Genomic DNA, 22,844 nt, shown 5'->3' on the forward strand with positions numbered 1-22,844 from the left:
TGGGGCCCCCCCTGCCACTACAGGCCCCCCGAGCAGCTGCCTGAGGGGCCAGCCTCCCTCTCCTCCTTGCACTTACTCCTTGTGGGGCTCCTTCTCTGGGGCTGTGTCTTCCCAGCCACAATCCCTTCAGGAAACGAGCTGCTGCTTCAGCTCAAACATAGCCTGCTCCAAGAATCTCTCCCTGGGTGGGGCAAGTTTTCTGTGTATTTTCCTGGCCCTGGACAGTCTGGATATTTTACATGACTATCTTCTGTTTGTTAATGTTTTTCTTGCTAGATGTTAAGCTCCTTGGAGGCCAGGATCACAGCATGCAGTTTGCCTTGTATCTCAGATACCTGGCACAAGTAGGTATATATTAACTGCTGAGTGAATGAATGATGGAGAGGTCTTCAAGGACACTTACTCTGCCTAATGGGAATGCACCAAGGTTCTTGTGAGGACAAAAGATGGTCACATATAGAAAAACTAAGGGGATGCCCAGGGACCAGAGTCAAGATGTCTGCATCTTACAAGTATACACATTACACACACAGATACGCACAGCGACCTATACACATTCATGTACATGTGTACACCCACATGTACTTCTCCACTCTTCTCTCAATGCTTGGAATCTGGGAGGCCCCCGAGGGCCTGCCCTCAGGCCAGCCTCTCTGCCTCCACACTGTCCCAGCTAGAGTTCTTCTGAAGCTCTTGGAAGAAAAGCTGCTGCTGGAGGCTTCTCAGGTTTTCCAGGTTCTCTGGAGAGAGTTGCTCGGCTGCCTTTCCCAGGTCTTGCTCCTCTTCGTCCGTTTCTGCCAGTCCATCTGGAGGCTGTGGGGAGCTCCTGGAGATGTAGCCCTGGTCAGATTGCACCGACTGCCGCTGCTCCTCCTCGTAAGAGGTGTATGGGTCTTTGAGGCCCCCTGCAGGCCCCTCCCACCTCTGCTGAGCCTGGTGGGTTAGACTCTGCTGGAAGAGCAACAACATCAGTCCTTCGAGCTGTTCCCTGACATCACCTGGGAGGTGGCCAGGTGACAGCATCGGGGTACTACAGAGAGGTGAGTCCTCCGAGCTCACTGGGAGGAAGAGGACGCTGTTGCGCTGAGGGCCAGGGTCGCCCAGCAGTGGACAGGCCTCACCCTCTGCCACCATGGCCAGACGGCTGGCTGTGCTGCTCTCATCAGCAGGGATGGGCTCCACTGCTTGAACTACAGGGACCTTCTCCACTGGGAGCACCACAGCCTGGAGGGTCTGGGCCGCCCACTCTCCCGGGGGCTGAAGCTGAGGTTCTAGCTTTGACATTCCTCTTTCTTCCTCACTGATGAGTACATCTACCACCAGACAGCCCTCGGAGGAAGGTTCCCGCAAAAGGGGCTTTTGCTTGATAATCCCACCTCCTGGTGGCAGCAGTAGCTCTTCAAACACCTCTTCATCCAGGGACGGGAGGTCCTGGTCATCTGCTGAGCAAAGGTTCTCACGCTCAAACCAATCAGGGCACTGGGTTTGCCACTCCTGGAACCTATCCACAGCCTCCTTAAGCTGCCGGCCACTAGGGCTCTTCAGGTAGCTTTCCTCTGTGAGCTCCCCCAGGCGGTGCATCCGGCCAGGTTCAAACATTTCCAAGTCCTGGATCCGGAAGTACACCTCCTCAAATCTGTCCATCAGTGGGTATCTGGAAGTGATATTAAAGAGGTCAGGGATATCCGCCTCACTGCTGATGCCACTGAAGTAGCAGACGATGTAGCTGCCAAAGCAAGCTGGCTTCTTGAAGTCAGGGAGGATCATGTTCATGGCCGCTGTGAAAAGGTCCCCAACAGGCTTCCAACGGTCACACCGCAGCTGGACAGCAGGCTCCTCCCAGCCAAGAATGGCTTGCCACTTGGCCCTGGTGCCTCGGGAGCATAGAATGATGATCTTCGAATTGCTCTCTGCCATTTCCTGCTTCTGGCGGCCCACCCAGGTCATGACCCCCACCTCTGAGATGATCTGTTCTTCCAGGAGGTCCAAAGCTACTTCAGTGCCACAAGTGGTGAGAAGGAACTGTGCGAACTTGAGGACTATGTCCACATAGAGAGGGTGGTCAGCTGAGTAGATGATCCAGACCTTCCTTGGCTTCAGGGGTGGCGGGGTCAGGTCAGCTGCAGGCGTGTCATCTAGGGGAGACAGGAGAGCTAAGATCACACGTGTGCTGAGGCACGCACCACAGGCAAAGGGTGTTGGCCCATAGCCCGCTGTGATAAGTCCAGCCCACATGTAGAACTGGACTTCAAGTCTAGGAAGGGCATCTGGGGCCTCTTTGGCAGAAGCCAAATGTTGCTGTTTTACCTGTCTGACAAAAACCAGTCTGGTGCCCTGTGAGAAAAGAATCTCCCCCTCTCTCTCTCTTATATATACACACATTCACACTCCTATCTGGCTTTGACCTGATAGTTCCATCATCTTGATTTTATAAAAACAAGAAGCACAAAGGCTCATCTGTGGAACAGAAATGTCTGCTCTAGGGAGAAGTTTTTTTCACAAAATTGGTACATTCATCCTCCTTTCCATTCCTGAGTGATTGGAAAAATGGTACCCCCCAGATGGCATAGTGGTTATGCCGCTCGACTCCCACATGACTGACTATGGCTCAAGTCCCAGACCCATGGTTTGACAATTACTGGGTGTTGTGTGCATATGGGCCCATATCCTGGGCAGAGAATGGAGAAGGGATTATGGCATGCTTCCTGGGGGGGGGGGGGGTTGATTTCTTACTTTACCCTGTATCTGTTTCTCTCTCCAAAGAACACAGATGCCCTGAGGCAAAAATTGGGGGCAGCCTGAAAGCCGAGTAAGGGGGGTTCTGGCAGGAAGGTCCTCCAGTGGGGTCTCCTGGAGGGACTTACAATCAGAACACAAAAGGCAACCCACCCACTTATCCTAGGACAACCCTCCACACACCTTTAAAAACACAGACATGCAACCGGCCCACATACATCAAATACTGACCAGTGCATTTGGTGTCGTTACCATATTTTTCACGATGAGACCCTGAAAGGAAAAGAAGTGCATCAGGCCAAAGAGAAGCAAGGACTAGCTCACCGTGTCTGAGGTGAGAACTACCCAGCCCCTGGCAAAGAACACACGATAAGGAGTCAGGCCTGAGCCAGCGGCTGTGAGCTGCTTCTGGGTCTCTACAGGGAGCTCCTTCTCTGTAGTGTACATGTGAATCCTGGGCCTGCCACTGTGAGCCATGGGCTCTGAGAAGGTAGTAACGCCTACAACTCAGATCCTTCCCCATAAGATGAGTCTGTGGGGGTGTTAAATGAACTCACATATGTGAAATACCTGCATGAGATACTGAACTGGCTGGTGTCACCATTACTTGTAGCACTCTCCCAGCAGGGACACCCTACCCCAACGATGGTACCAGGGATTCCACCTGGTTGTCACTGCAGTCCTGGCTACTCCACCCAGCTCACCCCCAGACTCCCCTTGAAATGTCCTGTGGGAAAGATATCCCTCTTCTGACACTTCTTCCCCCACTTCTTCCACAAACAGCACCCTGGGGCCCACTTATACCACTTCCTACTATTTTTTTTTTCTTTTTGAGATTTTCACTGTAGGGCGCGTGCGCTCGCCAGACAGACAGAGAGAGACATAGAGACAGAAAGCGAGAAATCACCCCCCAGGGGGGATGGTCACGCCGCAATCCCTTATCCTCCATTCTCCTCTCGGGATCTTGGGCACGCACGCACACGCGCCCGGCGTGAGTTTTAAGCCACCGGGTCCGGGACACGAACCGCAGTCGACTACGTGGGAGTCCAGCGACATAGCCATTACGCTAACTGCTGGTTCCCCACTTCCTACTATTTTTGAGGTGAGGAAAATAAACTAACACACTTAAGCAATTGTTCCGCCTTGGAGATGTGATGGAAAAACTGGTGAGTTTTTTTTAACTCTGGTGACAATCAGGATGAATGAAATCCAAGGGTATCCAAGCAAGAGATTCAGAACCTGAATTTCAGTCCTCACAAAGACAATCAAATAACCAGTGTGGGTTTTCTTGTCCTTCACCCTGTACTGTGGGGTACCCCAGATGGTCAGGAGTGCAACAGCAGAAATGAAACCAAAAGTCCCCCAAAGCAGCATCGACACAGAGCTCGACAGCTCTAAAGCACTAGCTATGACACCTGTACCAACCCTTCCAGTAGGCTTCTCATGCCAGGTTGGCTTTCTGCCCACCACACGGTAATGGTAATGATAATGATCACAAGCCTTGGTAATGTGGAAATTCTTCCCAGATGATTGAAGATGCCCCCTCGGGTAATGGAGGACAGAGAAATACTGAGCCACTTAACCTGAAGACCCACATTCTCCCTGCCTAGAATTCAGCCAGCAGGGGGCTCCAGGCAGGAAAAGACACGGATATTTGCCAACACCCCTCGGCAAGCATTTTCCTTGGCTATCTTGGTTAATCCTCACTATAGCCCTGAAAAGGGCATTATCCCATTCTACAGGAATGACAAAGCTAAGGTTTGTTAAGTATCTTGCCTATGACTACAAAGCTAGTGAGGCAGAGTTGGGATCCACCCCCATGGGTAAGGACACAGAGCCTAGGCCTCCCCTGCCATACCACGCTGTCCCTCACTATTCTCCCTGATCTTAGACAGACAAGTCTGAGGGCTGCAGGATAGGACTGTTCAGGTTGCTCTGCCTGCCTGGATGACCATTCCTCACACAGGGAAACTACTCGAATTCCTTCCAACTTGTTGATCTTAATCATTTAAATTTGAATAAATATAATTATAGCAAATAAACATGGAGCAAATGTCACAGGCCAGGTTCTACCGAGAATTCACGTGCATTATTTGATTTAAAACTTACACAGGCTTTAGAATGAGTGTACCACTTCATTTCTAATGTACAGAAGAGGAACCTGAAGCTCAAAGAATTAAGTCTCTGGCCCAGGTAGTAAGTGGTAGAGTCGAGCCCAGGTCAGCCTGACCCAGGTTTTGGATATAAGCACAAGAGAGGGAAGGACTGGATTACAGGGTAGTCTCTGACCACAGCCTGACAGAGAAGGTCATGCAATGAGACTGGAGAAGGGGACAGGAAACTATAGGCAGAGAGAGAGCAGCAGGGGTCACACCCTGGGCCGCCAGTGTCCCTGCCTTACCGGGCATCCTCCAGGTCATGCAGAGGGTCAGCAGGATGACGGAGCCCACCAGCAGGATGGAGATGCCCGTGAGGAAGATGTACACCCACAGAGGGAGAGGGTCTGTGTAAGTAAACAGCATGAGTACCACATTGGGGGGGGACTACATGTGGCCCAAGTGTCCCAGCCCAGCTCTCCAACCCCCAGGAGCCATCCTCTCTGGCCGCCACAGGATGTGCTGCTGGTCTCACCACCCCTGGCTGCTGGTTCAGTCTTGCTTGCTGGTTCCCTATAAGACCAAAGACATTACGTGGTCGCTGGGGCATACCCTGGAGGCTCCTACAACACTGTGGAAGGACATGTACACTTACCTGCAATCAGGACTGCAGCAGAACAATAAGGAAAACAGCAAACAGTCTTCCTGATTACTAGCTATAATCCCGAACTAGCACTGAGGTACGCTGAGGGCCTTACGGACACTGGTCCTCACTGAGCTCCTCAGAAAAGGGCTAAGCTATGAACTGTCTCCACGAGGCACCATTGGTTGAGAAGCGATACCCCCCATCCCTACCCAGCATGGCCCTATCTGCTGCTTTGTGACAAGCGTGGGCCAAAGCCTTCTGTCAGTGATGGGTGTACGCACAGGAGGGCGCACTGCTGAGTCTCACAGCTCAGACTGGAACCCAGGGTTGTGCACCTTGTGCGTGACCTTGGACAAGTCAGTGCCTCAGTCTCCTCAGCTATGAACTTGGGGTGGGGGTGGACACTTATGATTCATGAGGATTTAAAATGGACCACAGGTTAAAAGCACTTGTCTCAGGACATGGGACACGACCGTAACCATGATAACAGCAATCCCATTTTCTAGTTACAGAAGTTGAGGATCAGAAAGGTTCATTACTTTGCCCAAGACTACATAGCTAATGAGAGGCAGTCAGGAGTCCCACCTGGGAAAGTGTCACTCTAAAGCCCCTCTCTACTCTTCAGGCCTGAAGAGCTCCCAGTCAAGCTGACTCCACACCCTGAACACCAGGGCGAGACTCAGCTCAAGCTGTGGTCCTCACTCATTCTCACCCCTCAATACAGCCCTGGAGAGCCAAGTCCCTCCTACCTGGAGTCTCTAGAATTTCTGGGCAGGGAACAGTGATGGAGTGCCTAAGGCAGTCGTTCAAACAGCTGCTGAAGAAGGGCTGAATCTGTGAGAAAAGAGGAAAACAGGAAGAGAGGCCTCCAAGAGGCTGGGGAGACACATTCCCTTCCTTGGTGCTCTCCCCCAGAAAAGGCAATTTGCAAGTAACGGACCACGGTTGGCTACTCCCAGATCACCGCGTGGCCCAATCTCCTATGAGCAAGAGGAGTCAGAGGTCTTCTGCCCACACGCAGCTAGCAGAGCAGGGAAGAAGGCAAGATGACACCCGCCAGCCTGGGAACCCCAGATGGTGACAGCACTGGGCGCTCAGCCAGAGCGCAGGCTCACAGGCCCTCCTCCTCGCTTGCAGAGTGACTAGAGGGAACATCCAGCCATGCTCACGCTCCCCACCTGCTGGCACCTCTCCTGTACCTGCACAGTGTGGAGGCAGCATTCACTGAAGCTGGGCAGAGTGAACATGACATTGGATCGCTGGTGAAAATCCTCTTCTCTGGGCTGAAAAATGAGGAAGGAGTGGGTTAGATCAGCTGGATCAGAAGCCGCTGCAGAGCCAACCCTGGGAGGCTGTTGAGAACACTGCCTTTTGCTGCCCAGTGTGCCCCTTAGGAAGGTCAGGTAGAGATGCCACTCAGGTTTCTACTCCAAAAAGAATGGCGTTCCTGCAGGGCAACAGGTCTGTCATTCCAGCTAGTAAGTGGCACTGCCCCTTTCTTGGGCTCCTGCAGGTTGGGGGACATCAGAGGTCACACCCAGCGGCTGTGCAGAGCCCTGCGGCAGACTCTGCACTGAGCTGGCTCCATCTACATCCTTATCTCTTCTCCCCTTTGAATTCATCTCCGCATTTCTTTCTTCTTTTGAATTGTCATATTCTTTTCAGAATATAGGAGAAAACAAAACTAAAGAACAGGCATATGTGCCCCAAATTCTCACAGGATGGAGAAATGAAAAAGGGAACGTGGCATGCCCACACCACATCTCACCAGGCATTTTCTCCCTCACTCACACATAATCTCTCTCTGGCAGGTGCACACATATACTCTGGCAAAAAGAAAAAAGTAAAATAAAAAAATCATAGTTAAAAAAAGAGGATAGGGGAGGGTGTGGGGGAGGGAAGAGCAAAAAAGATGGGGGTGGAAGGCAGGTCCGAAATGAACCCCATGTCTGTCAATAACAAGATCTAAAGGAAAGGGGACAGCGGCACGATGATGTTACATCACTGGACTCCCACATGGCTGACCACGGTTTGAGTGCCTGCTCTGGTGGCTTGAGACACACTGGGCATGTGTGCCCAAAATCCCAAGAGGAGGATAGAGGAGAAGGGATTGTGGCATGGTCATCTTCCTGGGGTGTGATTTCTCACTTTCTGTCCCTCTGATAAGCACACTCACAAAAATCTCTCAAAAAAAACAAAAACAAAAACATCTAAGGGAAAGACAGCTGGAGCATCAACCACCTACGTGTGGGGAAGAGAGAGGGGAGAGCAGCTCGCAATCACTCAGCACAGCTCCAAGCTCTGAGCTGCCGGCAGCTCAGTGCTGTCAGGGCCAGCAGAGAGGAGATGGAAGCTGGCAGAGGTGGTCCTGAGCCATGTATGGGTGTTAGAAATCAGCAGTTACCGCAGGTATGTGCTCCACGTGCTCAAAGCAGCTATGGTTCTCTGTGTGTGAGAAACTCTCCAGCAAGACCTGGTAATAGGTAGACTCGTTCCACAGGGTGAAGCTCACACGCAGCTGGTGGGCCTCTGAGGTCTCCACGGTGACGTTGGGGTCCCACAGGCTACCTGCCGAGGCACAGACATGGGGTGGGAAGGGAGTCAGGTGAGTTTGTGCATGAACGTGTGCACACACACCCAAGTGCAGCGCCCCTTGGACCAGCCACGGTTACCTGAGTTCACACACGGCGTGGTTATCTTCATGCTGAGGTCCCTGCAGTCTGCCGACCCAGAAAGAAGTGAAACAATTAAGCCTGTGCCTTGGGAAGTTTGTTTTTCTAGAAAACCTGATCCTGAGGCCAGTGATCTTTTTTACTCTGAGTGGCTGGCCCAGCTGGCCTCTTCTGAGCAAGACCCAGGGCTGGCCTGTTACCAGTAGCCAGAGGTTCCACAGGACTGGGGGCTGGCCTGCCTGTCACATACCCCCTCTCTCAGGGAACCCTCCTCACGTACAGATGGGGTTGTCCTGAGCTCATTTCTGGTTACCATGGGGTCCCAGCCCAGCCCATGGCCTCCTCTCCCTGCCTGCAGCCTCCTAGCTTCAGAGGAGCCTCTGCCTTTCTACAGCCTGAGCACTACTCTGACCCTCCACAGGGTGGTCCTCCCACTCCTACATGCTGAGGGGTGAGCCTGGTGAGTGCTGAGAACCTGCACTTCTAACGAGCTCCCAGATGACCTGTGATGCTGCCGGTCCAAGGACCACACCCAAGGACCTCATACCCCAGGTGTCTCTGATCTTCTTTCTCCTACTTCCACAACTGCAATGTTTTACCTTTTTCTTAAGAACACATGTGACAGGCAGGTATTACTGTGGAGTGACAGAGACCGAGTCAGCCTACTTTAGGAACAGGTACGGAAAGTGGGGCTCTTTACTCATGTAACAATATTTATGGGCCCCGTATGTGCCAGGCACTGTTCTAGGCACAGGAAATACCACGGTGAGGAAGTGAGGTCTCCACCCTTCAGAGATTACATCCCAGTAGAAGAGACATACGGAAGTGAACACACAGCATACAGTATCATGTCAGGAAGCAATAAGCCACATGCAGGAAAATAAAGCAGGGCAGTGTGCATGTGTGTGCACATGTACATGCACAATCACTGCCATATGTAACAAGCATTTCCTACTAGACACAAGGTGACCAGTGGAGTTCTGAAGATTACAGCAGTGGGTAGAAGACCAGACCTTGTCCTAACCAGGCTGGGGCTCCAGGTCTAGGTGGATTTGGACAAGGAGGAATCTTGTAGGTACTAGTTGAGATCCCAAGGAAGATGGAGAAGAGAAGGTGCAAGCACATCCAATGACGTTTTAGAAAAGCTTCCAGCATTGATCATAGTAAGCAGCAGGGATTGGGGGGAAGAATAGTGTGTCACCCATGGGATGGCATTAGACAGCGTAGGGGGCATGTGGGTGAAAGTAAAGAACAAAGTGGTAGAGGCTCGACTGGCTGCGAGCAGAGGTTACAGCGCTTCCAAAGAGATGTCTTCCTGCGGTGTTCCAGGCAGACAATGAGTTTCTCTAGACAAAGACAGCTCCTGGAATCTCAAGCCAGTATCCACCATGTGTTCACAGAACTCTGGACTCTTTGCCTCTGCCTTCAGAGAGAGGAGGCCATACCCACACATCACAGAACCCTCGTCCCCAGCATGCACTTGTACTGGGGCCCACGGGCTGGCCGTGGTAGCTGCTGTCCAGCTCACAGGGAGACCAACTTCTGGACTATCTCCAGAGGCAGTGGCTGGGGAGGATGCTCTTACCAGGCACGAGGAAGTTCCTGGACTGGTGGTTGGGGTCTCCATCAGGGATGGGCTTGGGCAAGTGGTGAACGGTCACCTCATACTCATGGCCTGGTTCTACCACAAAGTGGCTGAAGTTGAAATGCCACTGGAGAGAAGGGAGGAAGGGGAGGGAGGACAGGTTATGCCAGAGGTCCCAATGGGAACTGGGCGGCACAGCAGGAAGGGAGCAGTGGTCAAGGGAGCCAGCGCCATCTGTGTTTACAGACACTTCCCACGGCTCACATCTCCACCTGAGCTCTACCTCCTGTCGTGGTCGGCAGCGGCACCAGATTCTCATGGGAGCACACCCTACTGTGCCAGGGATCTAGGTTACACACGCTCACGAACCATACCAAGGCCCTCCCTTGTCCATGGAAAAATCATCTGCCACAAAACCACGGAAGTCCCTGCTGCCACAAGAGTTGGGGACCCTGGGTGAGGCAGACCTCTCACCCAGCTGTGGCCAGAGAACCCATCCTCACCTGCTCCCTGCAAATCAGACAAAAATAAGAACAAAACCACCACAACAACAAAGTCCAAAACCAGAGACATCAGTTCTTTGTTCCCCGTCTCCTCTTGTCTTTTCTGCCTGGTTTTAAAAACCTAGTAGGGCAAAGGCACAACATGCAGACATGCAGGATGTGCCCATTTTAACAGCTGGCAGACAGCATGAAGACGTAATGAAACTGTACTGTATTGGGGATTTTTGTTAAGTAGGTTCTAGCTGTTCTCACACACATAAAAAAGTAAACGTGGGATCAGAGATATGCCCATCTACCTCAATGCAGTAACCACTGAGCAATCTATATGTATCCCATAACACCATGCTATAAACCTCCACTACACACAAAAAAATGTATTTAAAAACAAAAATGGAAACATAAAACCCTACTTCTGGGTCATGAGTAGACAACAGAGTTATATGAAAAAGAATCTGAGGAAAGTGGAAGACGTCCTCCCCTCACAGTAGCTTTTCCAGCTTCAGAACAATGGCTGGTAAGGAGCTAAGCCACAGGACTTGGGCTGGTGGAAGTCCTGGCACACACGAGGCAGTTAACAACTATTTGCTAAATGACTCTTCCTCCTTAAAAGGGAAAGCCAAGAATCTCAAGAATGTTCTGGAACAGAAAAGTGCAGGACCAACAGTTGATGTAATGGCTATGTCACTGGACTCCCATGTAGTCAACTGCAGTTCAAGTCCCAGACCCGGTGGCTTAAACTCACGCCAGGCGCATGTGTGCATGCGTGCCCAAGATCCCGAGAGGAGAATGGAGGAGAAGGGATCTCGGCATGACCGTCCCCCCAGGAGAGGGGGGTGATTTCTTGCTTTCTGTCTCTCTATCTCTCTCTGTCTTTCTGGCGAGTGCATGTGCCCTATAGCAAAAACCTCTCAAAAAAAACAAAGAAAAGTGCAGAGAACAAGAGAGAGACCACCACTCGCCCTGGCCCAGCCATCACATTTCTTGCAAAGGTGACAGAATTTGCGCCAGGTTATTTTCCAGATGGTATCAAGCATAGATATTGATTGACTCCATTTCCCATGCTAAGTACCCTGGGGGAGGGGCTGGGGCTCCCGTTTCTAAGTAGATCTAGGCAACTTGGTCAGCATCATCCACACAACAGTCAAATTTGGGAATCCTAACTTAACACTGAAGAGGGGCTCTGGCTTTGTTTTCTGCTTGTTAGTGGAAAGCCTAACTTGTTTTAAAGAAGTCATTTGTAGGGTCCAGCAGGTGGCATGATGGTTAAGGTGCTAGATTCCCACATGGCTGACCATGCTCCAATTTCAAACCTAGCGGTTTGAAAACTATGCTGGGCAACTGTGTGTCCATGCCCAAAATCCTGAGAAGAGAATGGAGGAAAAGCATGCTGTTTGGCCATTCCCCTTAGAGAGATGATTTCTCACTTTTCCTTTCTGTTTCTCTCTGGCAAGTGCGTGTGCCCTGTGGCAAAAACCTAAAAGATAAATAAATAAATAAGTAGAGGCTGTTCATAGACTTAAACCAGTATTTTGGCAAGCATCATTATCACTCAAGGGCTGCTAACCATCCATTGCAAGCCCCACTCTCAGAGTTTCCTGGTCTACAAGATGATTTTTAACCAGTCCCCAGATGATCCTAGTGCTGTAGATGCAGTGGCATTGTGGGACACACAGGTTCAAACAAACTATGTTTGAATCAATGTTGTACCACCTAGCTGTGAGCCACAAAATGCGACCACACTAGCGCAGCTCATTTCTTGCACCCCACCCACAGCAGGGGTGAATCTGACCAGTTCGTCTTCCTGGAGGCAGAACCCAGAAGGACCCAAGTTGGAGATGAAGAAAGAAGAGGTAGGACTGTCCTTCCCAGTCAAGTTCCATTAGAATGAGTAACTAGACAAAGCGAGAAGCAGCAGCAGGGGCAGTATGTCAAGAAGTGCTCAAACACGCGCCTGTTTCTCGCTACTGCACATGGCAAATACAGAGGTGACCATTAGGAACTGCTCAGACTCCTACCTTTAGGTCTTTGCCACTCTGAATGGGGGTCTGAGTTTGGGGACAAGAATGTCCTGCTGTCATCGGAGAGGCACAATTCACCCAGAAGCTGGATCCTTACCCGCCTGTGGTGGTGCTCCAGTTTTGTTAGGAACATGAACTTGACACACAGACGCTCGTTGGTGTTCAGCTGCAGGATGGATAACTCTGCACCCCTGAGGTATAGGATGCTGGCTGAAGTTATGGGGAGAGACAAAGACAGATGCAGATAAACCACTGGGCTGGGTGTGCCACTTCCCTAGCTGTTATGCTTACTCACTCCTAAAAGAAAACCAACACTCTTACCTAACTTTCCACATCCTGTTCCGTGCAGCTCACTCTTGGGCCTCAGTGAGCTACTGCCTTACAGATAGTTATCTCCTGGCTGCATGAGGCCAGTGACACTGTCCTAGAAGCAGAGGCACTGCCAATGTGTAGCTAGGGCACTGGTAAGCTGGCTCGGGTGTCAGTGCTGCCATCCCTTCAGTCCCTGCAGAGGGACACACAAGCTGGGCATTGACTTCCCTGGCTCTTGAATCTAAGGCTGGCTCTCATTAGTCCCAGTCTCTAAATCTATAATGCAAACTTCCTAGCCCTGAAAAAGTATACGGATGTTTTCAAAAGTGTTGGCCCCCAGGCCAGCAGGTGTTATGGTGGTTAAGGAGCTGGACTCTACCTAACTAATTCTGTGGTTCAAGTCCTGGACCTGGTGGCTTGCTTTCTCACTCCCCTCCCCCGTTTAGTGAGCATGCACCCCTATGGCAAATTTAAAAAGTAATAATGATAAAATATTTAAAAAATAATCTAAAATGCTAGAAAAGAGTTACCTGCATAAAACAATGGATCCTCCCAGAACGAAATCTGGGCCCTCGTGTCTGAGCACAGGGCCAAGAACCCAACTCCGAGTCTGAGTAGGCCAGCCAATGGTGTCATAGGTTGATTCATGTGAGTGAAAGCAGGAGCCCCCAGACCCACCCACATGCCCACTCACCATCTGTCTGCAGTGTCCATTCAATGTGAATCACAGGAAGCAGGTCTCCTTGCTGGGTGTGAGAAAAGTGCAGCTGAATTCGGACATCTTTGGGAGACGAGGGGGTCAGGTTTTGAGGGTAGATCCAGCTGTCATCCAGGCAGGTACCTGGCAGCAAGGTAAACCAGCAATCAGACATATGTTGGTTAGGCCCTAGGACACCCAAACTGTGGTCCAGAGAGCTAGATCCTAAACAGCTCAGGGGCCTGCAACCTTCCACTTGACCCTTGGCCAGGTCCTCGGCTTCACTGCCCTGTTCCCTCTTTTCTAAGGCTTGTCTGGGGTCTCTGTAAAGCTCTTAAGTCTAGAGGGCATTTCGGCAGAAAAGACAGAGTACCCAACTTTGTTGAGATAGAACATGGTTGGAGAGCAGGCACAGGAAGAACAGGGAAGCAGTAGTTAAGAGTTGCTCTGCCTTTATATGTCAGGGTCCCTAATAGCATAGACATGTGAAATATGCGCCTCTTCCTTGAGTTAGGACAAAGTCAACACCACTGACATCTCTCTACAGTGACAAGCTGTGGCAAACCAAACTCTATTAGACACGTGTGGGCAGCTGCCCAGAAAATGTGTCCAGACCCAACTGACCACTGTCCTCATTTCCTGACTTGCATGAGTGCTTCGACAGAACACACAGGCACGTATGTTTGAGATCCTCCAGGATCTCTCTAATGGGTTTACCCTACAGCCTGCCTGGGGAATCACAAGCTATCACTTTAATCACTTTATTAAGTCAGCAACAAGAAGGACAATAAAAAGATAACTTGATGGATCCTGAACTTCCAGCTGTGAACTAGTGCTTTCAGAGACTTACAATGAAGACTTTCTGCTGAGACTTCCTCACTTATTTCTACCTCTGCTCACTAAGTGTCTAGACAGGTCCAAGTGAACAGAATCTATATATCTGCAGTTAGGGTCAGAATATTCCTCTATTCTCACTGATTCCGATACACAAAGAGTGAGAACGGAATGGAAGAGAGATTGCAGATCAACTCCTCCTGCACGCCTCTGAACACTCAGATTGAACTTCAAGAATTAGAAGAAACGCACCATCTATCTAATGACTGGAAAACACCGCAGGGTCACAAGAAATATGGAAAAATAAGAAAATACGTCTTCTCCAAGGAAAAATAAGTCCTCTTCATCCTCAGACAGTATGATGAAATTCATAGGAATATCTGATAAAGAATTTAGAATTTTCATGGTGACAAAGCTCACAGAGATCGAAGAGGAGAGAGACAGTGAACTGCCGAAGAGGTGGGGGAAAGAAGGTGACGAACTTCAGAAGGTGAGGAAATTTTTGCAAGACCTAAAAGAGGAATTACACACTTTAAAAAGGAATCAAATGGACCTGTTAGAGATGAAGACTATAACACAGGAAGTCAAAACCTCCCTTGAAAGTATTCAAAGCAGGCTAGATTACACTGAAAATCGAATCTCAGTTGTAGAAGACAGAATTACTGGCACAGAAAAATCCACCATGAAGATTGAGAAAACTGCCCCCCAAAATGAGACTACTATACGAGAAATACTAGATACCATCAAACGTCCAAATATCCAGATAATTGGTATCCCAGAAGGGGAAGAGACCCGTAAGGGCATTGACAGTCTATTCCATGAAATCCTGCAAGAAAACTTTCCAAACCTAGAGAGGCATTCAAAGAGCCAGTCCCAAGAAATACAAAGGATCTCAACCCAAGGAGATCTTCTCCAAGACACATCACACCCAGATTGAGCAAAGCCACAAAGACAAAGACAAGATACTAAGATCGGCAAGAGATAAATGGTAAGTTACCTACAAAGGATATCCCATCAGGCTGACAATGGATCTCTCGTGGGAAACAATGCAAGTGAGGAAAGAACGGGAAAATATATTCAAAGTGTTAAGGGAAAAGCAATTGCAACCACGATACTATACCCGGCAAAATTATCCTTCATATAGGAAGAAAAGACAGGAACATTCTGAGATAAACAAAATTTGAAAGGATTTACCAACACCAGACCAGATCCCCAAGAAATTCTGCAGGGAGTGCTATACCAGGAAAATTAAATACAGTCACACAGAAATAAGAGTTCAAAAACTAAGAAAATGGCCAACTTAATCATGGGGACAAGTCTGGAGTTGAATATTATATCCCAGAATTTAATTGGGAAAATTGAATCACAACAAAAGATAAAGTACATGAGACTGAACTGGTAAAACAGAATCTCATGACTTTTGATTAAAACATTGTTGACTTTTTTCTAGGCTTTGTTTTCTGATTTTAAAGATTTTGCCTCGTCTTGAGCTGCCGATAGGTTCATGTACCTACTATTTGGACAGAATCCCAACCTGTTTCCTGGCTTTAAGTTTTAAGCATATTTCCTTAGCATTTCTTTGATTGATTAAAGTTAAATCTGCTTTTCTTGAAATTGAAAAATATAGTAAAAAATACATAATTAATGACCATAGTAAACTATATAGCATCAGCTACTATAGATCAGCTAGGTGCTACCTTATAGTATATTCATTCTACTGAGACTCATGCCGTAAGTCAGACATGTATTCATAGATATGTATATATCAACAGAGCTTGCTATTGAAAGTAGTTAGATTATTTAAGAAATTTTGTGAATCAATAAAATGTGGGGGGGAAAAAGGAATGGAAAACAACTGTGGACACCTGAGATAGTGTGGGAGGAGTGTGGGAAATGGCAGAGGGTGAGAAATAGGGAGGAAAAAAAAAATATATATATATATATGAAACTAGAAATGGAAAATTATTGACAATAACATGTATGATAAAGCTACTAAGCAGCATCTTCTGGATTGGAAATTACATTTTGTATGCTGTGACAATGCTCAGTGAATAAATGTAAATTAATTAATTAAAAAATAAGAAATAAAAAAAGATTATAAAAAAGGACAATGAAAAGATAACTTACTATTCTGGACCACACAGTTGAGCTCCTGTGGGGGGGAGAAAATAAAAGTAGCAATTACAGCTGGGAAGAACTTTAATTCACACACCAGGCTCTAGAAGCTTTGCCCTCGCCCATATCCAACAATAAAAATCACAAAGCCCTCCCTTCTTACTTCTGGAGGCCACCCCAGAGACAAGTCATCTCCTCACACTTCCCTCATTCTGTCCAACCGATGATACAGGCTAAGAAGTCAGCACAGTGGATGGCAAAACGAAACTGAAGTCTTAAGAGGAACTGTTATGAGCTAGGAACTCTACAACTTTGAGACCCCAAGGGGGAGCTGGTAGGTAGGTGGCGCATGGTGGTTAAGGGCACTGGACTCCCACATGGCCGACTGCAGTTTGAGTACTGGACCTGGCAGCTTGCTCTCTCACTTTCACTCTCTATATCTTTCTCTGGTCTAATTAAAAAATAATAATAAATAAAGTTAAATAAAATAATTCTTAAAAAAAAAAAAAAAAAACCAAGAGGGTTCCCCTAGGGCGACCCAGTAAATAGGCCCCTAACTCTCTTGAGGCTTCCAATTCTAGGTATGGATCGCAATGCTACAAGAGGTAGAGAAGGAGTAAGGAATGGAAGTGACAGTTTCTGTTATATATCAGTTACAGGAAATGCACTCAGTACTAGAAAATCCATAGGGAACATGGGCCAGACCCTGTTCTGGGTGGTTTCTATATAGCACATAATTTCACAAATCCTCATGACACACTGATTACCCTAGTCCTATTTTTCTAAATGTACTTATGTTGTTAATTCTTTTTAAAATTTAACTTATTATTATTATTGTTTTTAAATTCAACCAGAATGAGAAAAAGGGAAGTGAGAAAACAAGCCACAGGACTCAAACTGTTATCAGCTATATGGGAGTCCAGTGCCTTAACCACCACGCCACCTGCCAACCCCTGTAATTCTTGATTTGTCAATTTTGGACATTATTTGTTGATTTACAAAGGATGAAAATTACATCACCTGTTTTATAGATGAGGAAAATGAAGTCCCATACACACTTTGGCAATATGTGTTACTTTCTAACCCAGAGATCTGGAGGGCCAAATTCAAACTTAGAAGCCTCAGTGACAAACAGTAGGGAAATGTGATTAGACTTAAGCTCTGTCAGCTGACCTACTTTGGCAAACGTCCCCCCCATTGGGTCACCTCATCAACCCTCAATTTCTCAACTCTAAAATCAGAATAATCCTATACCAACTTGATCACATCATTGAGAATCAAATGATACAAATATAAAGATCTTGTGGAATGTGTGCAACAACAAGGAGCCTTCCAGTGCATGCCTGTATATACCTATGCGCTAAAAATGTTCATGGGGACATATCCCTATACTGGTTATTCACTTCCATGACACAACACAGTGCTCGAGCTTCACTACACAGTCAGGAAGCATAAGAAAATCAGCACGAGGCAGTCTGTAGGTGGCAACACCCAGAGAGCCACCTTGCTGCTTGCTAACCAAGACAGCACTCACCCACTGTCTGGGACATGATGTTGCTCTCTACTAAGGGTTCCCCTTCTTCAGAGCTTGGTGTATAATAAGTGCCCCATAAATGATAACTATTATAAAAAGGTAACCCCACACACTCAGACGGGGCCCTGAAGCTTGGGAAGGCCCAAGGCCCAATTAAGGCTCAGGTCTTTCCAGTTCTCTTAATGGGCAGGATGGACTAAACACATCCTGTGAAGTACTTTAGGTGTTGAGGCAGGCCAGAAACACTTTATTTTTATTAAGAGGTTTTTGCTATAGGGCACGTGCGCTCGCCAGACAGACAGAGAGAGACATAGAGACAGAAAGCGAGAAATCACCCCCCAGGGGGGATGGCCACGCCGCAATCCCTTCTCCTCTGTTCTCCTCTCGGGATCTTGGGCACGCACACACACGTGCCCGGCATGAGTTCTAAGCCACCGGGTCTGGGACATGAACCACAGTCGACTACGTGGGAGTCCAGAGACATGACCATTATGCTAACTGCTGGTTCCCAGAAACACTGTTTTTAAAGAGTTATTTTAACTTCATTCATTCATTCATTTAAATTTGACCAGAGAGGGACAGAGCGAGAGAAAGTGAGAAAGCAAGGTGCCAGGTCCGGGATTCGAACCTCGGTCAGTCACATGGAAGTCCAGCTCCCTTAACTACCATGCCACCTGCTGGACCCCGAAACACACTTTTATCTGCTCTATGTGTGTAAAAGGACAAAGGCTGGCACCTGCCTCTTTCTCACCAGGGAGCAGAGATGGCTAAGCAGCAGGCAGGAGAAGACATACACTACCAAGGTCCACCACAGAGTGGGTCACACGTCTGCCTCCCTTGTTAAGTTTTAAGGGTCCAAGGTCCAGCAGGCTGGAGGACTGAAAGGAGATCATGCTGCCACCAGACCTTGAGGAAGCTGCCCTCTCTCTCCTCTCTCCCCTTCATGTGCATACACATATGCTACCATGAATAAAGAAAAACAAATTTAAAAAAAAAAAAAAAAATGGGAGCATGCGCTTCTACGCCCAAAATCTCAAAAGGAGGGAGAAAAGGAGCACAATGTCCCCCAAAGCGGGGTGTGCTTTCTCTCAATACTCACCTCACACCACATTTAAAAAAAAAAAAAAAATGGGGGCCAGCAGGCGGTATGGTGGCTAGGGGCGCTGGACTCCCACATGGCTGACCATAGTTCAAGTCAGACCTGGTAGCTTGCTTTCTCACTTTCTCTCCCACTCTATCGTTCTCTGGTCAAATTAAATAAAGTTAAATAAAATAATTCTTTTGTAAAAAAAAAATATATAAAACATTTTATTTTATTTATTTATTTTTTTATTTAAATTTGCTTTAGGGTGCATGTGCTCACAGGAGAGACAGAGGGAAAGTGAGAAAATACCCCCCCTTGAGGGGGAGGAGATGGCCATGCCACAATCCCATCTGTTCCATTCTCCTCTTAGGATTTTAGCCACACTCACAAGCCTGGTGTGTTTTCCAAGCTCCTGTGTCTGAGACTCAGACCATGCAGTCGGCCACATGGGATCCAGCATCTTAACCACAGTGCTACTGGCTCGCCCTCAGTACCATTTTTAAAGGATGAGCACCAAACATTAGTTGATTAAAAATTATTTAAAAGATTTATCTATAATGTTATCCTAAGCAAATAAAAGAAATTGAAAAGTGAGATAGATTCAAGCATTAATTTGTTCAGGGGAAGGAATAGTGGACATCTATTCCTTATAAAGTAATTTCACTACAGAATGTGCATTAACATAACATTGTTAACAATGTAAACAAGAAATGCATTAAGGCTCTTCTTTGGATTTACTTAGATCTTGTTCTGTCCAACAGTTCCTCTCTAATAGTCATTCCCAAATTCTCTTCGTTATTTTTTTAAAAATTTGTTCATTTATTCATTTCGGAACTAAACCCTGATCTTCCATACAGATCCAAGTGTTGGGAAGCCGTATGCTGCTGATGATGCCCAACGACAGTTGGCCCTTAATTTTGTTATGTTAAACTTCCCAGTCTTTAAAATAACAAGATCGGGTTGGCGTAATGGCTACATCGCTGGACTCCTATGTAGTCGACCACAGTTCAAGTCCCGGACCCAGCGGCTTAAACTCACATCAGGCGCATGTGCGTGCATGTCCAAGATCCCGAGAGGAAAATAGAGGAGAAGAGATGGCAGCGTGGCCATCCCCCCCTGGGAGGCGTGATTTCTCGCTTTCTGTCTCTCTGTCTCTCTCTTTCTGGTGAGTGCACGTACCCTAGAGCAAAAACCTCTCCGAAAGAAAATAACAGGATCAGGCTATTATTTTTTTTTAATTATTTCATTTATCTTGATTTATACATTTATTTATTTTCATTTGACCATAGAGGGATAGAGAGAAAGAGAGTGAGAGAGAAAGCAAGCCGCCAGGTCTGGGACTTGAACCAAGGTCAGCCATGTGGGAGTCCAGCACCTTTAACTACCACGCCACCTGCTGGCCCCAAGGATCAGGCTATTATTTACAAGCTACCTGCTTGAATGGCATTCAGCAGAGACTGCAGAAATCAGAGGGGATCATTGGTGACAATGACAACAGCAGCTAATACATTTGTGCCAGGCATCACGTTAAGTACATTCTACACACACGCCATTTAATCCTAACCTAAGTACCATGACTCTGCTTCTACTGATGAGAAGACTGTCTAAGCGGCCCCAAGTCCTCAGAGCTGACACTCCATGGAGTTCTGTTCTAGAATCGGTGCTCTTCATCTCTGCAGTACTGTCTCTCTATGTACTCGAAGGGACACCTGTAACAGGTGGGCCAGCACTCTCCATCCACAGCAATGAAGATTAAAATAAAGAAACACAGGCCAGCAGGTAGCATGGAGGTTAAGGCACTGGGTCCCACATGGCTGACTACACTGTTTGAGTCTGGAACCCTCAGCCTGAGAAATACGCAAGTAGTATGTGTGTGCATGCCCAAAATCTCGAGAGCATGGAGAAGGGATTTTGGCATAGTCATCCCCTCTGGAGAGAATGCTGTCTCATTTTCTCTCGTCACCACCCCCCACCCCAGCACACATAGCCTACAGCAAAAAAACTAAAAAATAAAATAAAATGAAGAAACAAAAGTTGTATTCAACCCTGTGCATTTGGGGAACATCACTGGGGCCTGACAAAGAACAAGGGGTGTGTAGTCACACGTGCAGATCCTCAGCTCAGCACTTACTTACTGAGTGACCTTGGCCCACATCTCGCCTCTCTACAGCAGGTTAACCATGCCAGTCTCACAGACTGTCCTGAGCAGGTATGCTGTGTGCATGCAAGCCACAGGAACAGGGCCTGGCAAACACCAGGCAAGGTCAGTGCCCTCCACCTCCCAGGCCCAGTGTACCTGGCCCAGTGCTCTCACACATGAACACACTACTTGCTCTCCCCCATAACCTGAGAAGCGAGGATCATCCCTTTTATAGATGAGGCCACCAGCTCACAACCGTGGGTGACTGACGACGGTAGGTGGGTAAGAGTGGAAGCCCAGACTGCTATGCCATGTGCTATCTGCTCGATGCCATCTGATGTGATACATTCTCTCCCTAGGAGATTAGCCTGACAGGAATAACAAGCGGCCAGGGCCAGAGTCTGGTGTGGCTCAGGGTGAGGGAGCTATAGAGCAAGAGAATCAGTGAACACTGATTCTTGCCCCCTGGGGACTGTAAGCCTGCTGGCCCTGTTGCCACTGGCAACCCCAGCACCGTCTGCCCAAGTGCCTGCTGCTCCACAAGAGTACAGACAGACCTATAGGGGCCCCTACAAGTCTGACGATGGAGTCACAGAGGTTAGAGTTCACGCGGCTCCCACAGACCTTCTGGAGGGTAATGTATCTCTCCGAGTTGGCTCACCACCGATCCTTTGGCCCTAGCAGCCTGGCTGGCTGGCCAAGGCTCAGAGAGCACAGAGACAACACGCAAATGTGGATCTGGGTCCTCCGGCACCCAGCTGCCCACGATATCCAAGTGCACTCGCTAATACCAAGGCAGGGGAGAAATGTGAGCAGTATGGTTTCATTCTTTATCTCATGAGAGACAGACAGATGTGTATAGCCCCGGTCCTCATGCAGCATGTGGGGGCTGGAGAGGAAACACACACTGGTTTGAGACACAAACCTGGGACCTTCCGTGTGACCTCAGCGTCACAGGGCATCACAGAGCACGGCCTCACTGCCCCTTCATTTTTTAAAAGTACCTGTCAAGGGAACCAGCAGTTAGCGTAATGGCTATGTCGCTGGACCCCCACGTGGTCGACCACGGTTCGTGTCCGGACCCGGTGGCTTAAAACTCACGCCGGGCACGTGTGCGTGCGTGCCCAAGATCCCAAGAGGAGAATGGAGGAGAAGGGATTGCGTGACCATCCCCCCTGGGGGGTGATTTCTCGCTTTCTGTCTCTATGTCTCTCTGTCTGTCCGGCGAGCGCACACGCCCTACAGTGAAAATCTCTCAAAAAAAAAAAAAAAAAAGTACCTGTCAATGGGGCAGGGAAGCTACTTGTCCAGGAGAAAAGCTGTGAGCCAGGTCTAGCACAAAAGCGTGGGAGGAGGCCACTAGAGACTGAAGCCAAAACCCGCCCTCCATCTCTCCAGCACTCCTGGCACTGGGCTGACTCCCAGCTGCTTCCCTGGGCCTTCTAAGTCACAGCTGTCAGCCCTGCTCAAGCTTCTTTGCATTTTCCTGCTACACAGTCGCTCCATCCAGCCAAGTCTCCCACTGCCATCCCACTCCAGGACTCAGCTCCGGCCACTGCCACCTCCTGGAACGCTAAGCTCCCACTAACTGGTCTTCCAGCCCATTCCAGCAAATGTCTTTTCCATAAGGAATGCCCCAGCTGAAAGTAATTTTTCTCTTCCACAAAACTGGCTACTGCAAGAGCACTTGCCGCTGGCTGTCCTGCAAGGCAGTTACCTTCAGGCCCTGTTCCCTCCTAGATGACTGAGGTGCTTGACATTAGAGTCTCTTTACAGTTTTCCTTAGCACAGTACCTGACAGAAGGCCATCAACAAACAGCAAAAATGCTCAAGGTCAGGACAGTGTCACACAGTCCGCAGGAAAACCAGAGG

At 48.4% G+C, this 22,844-nt stretch overlaps 1 protein-coding gene across 3 annotated transcripts in view; it reads right to left on the reverse strand.

The window, feature by feature from the left end:
* Nucleotides 1–482: 482 nt before the first annotated feature.
* IL17RA (interleukin 17 receptor A) overlaps nt 483–22,844 on the reverse strand; it is a 23,921-nt gene continuing 1,559 nt past the window's right edge. Inside the window, exons 2-12 of one of the 3 annotated variants that reach the window (XM_006148335.3) lie at nt 16,227–16,251; nt 13,263–13,409; nt 12,354–12,466; nt 9,736–9,862; nt 8,151–8,198; nt 7,883–8,046; nt 6,678–6,761; nt 6,228–6,312; nt 5,138–5,239; nt 2,968–3,009; nt 483–2,135 (exon numbers count right to left, since the gene is read on the reverse strand). In XM_006148335.3, the coding sequence (XP_006148397.1) occupies nt 640–2,135; nt 2,968–3,009; nt 5,138–5,239; nt 6,228–6,312; nt 6,678–6,761; nt 7,883–8,046; nt 8,151–8,198; nt 9,736–9,862; nt 12,354–12,466; nt 13,263–13,409; nt 16,227–16,251 (2,433 nt within the window). In that variant the 3' untranslated portion in view covers nt 483–639. Of the gene's footprint in view, nt 2,136–2,967; nt 3,010–5,137; nt 5,240–6,227; nt 6,313–6,677; nt 6,762–7,882; nt 8,047–8,150; nt 8,199–9,735; nt 9,863–12,353; nt 12,467–13,262; nt 13,410–16,226; nt 16,252–22,844 lie in introns of those variants that run through there. The other 2 variants (XM_027771812.1, XM_027771813.1) reach the window with 2 other exon arrangements.

The sequence above is a fragment of the Tupaia chinensis genome, unplaced genomic scaffold, assembly GCF_000334495.1.
Source record: "Tupaia chinensis unplaced genomic scaffold, TupChi_1.0 Scaffold000232_1, whole genome shotgun sequence".
Lineage (NCBI taxonomy): Eukaryota > Metazoa > Chordata > Mammalia > Scandentia > Tupaiidae > Tupaia > Tupaia belangeri.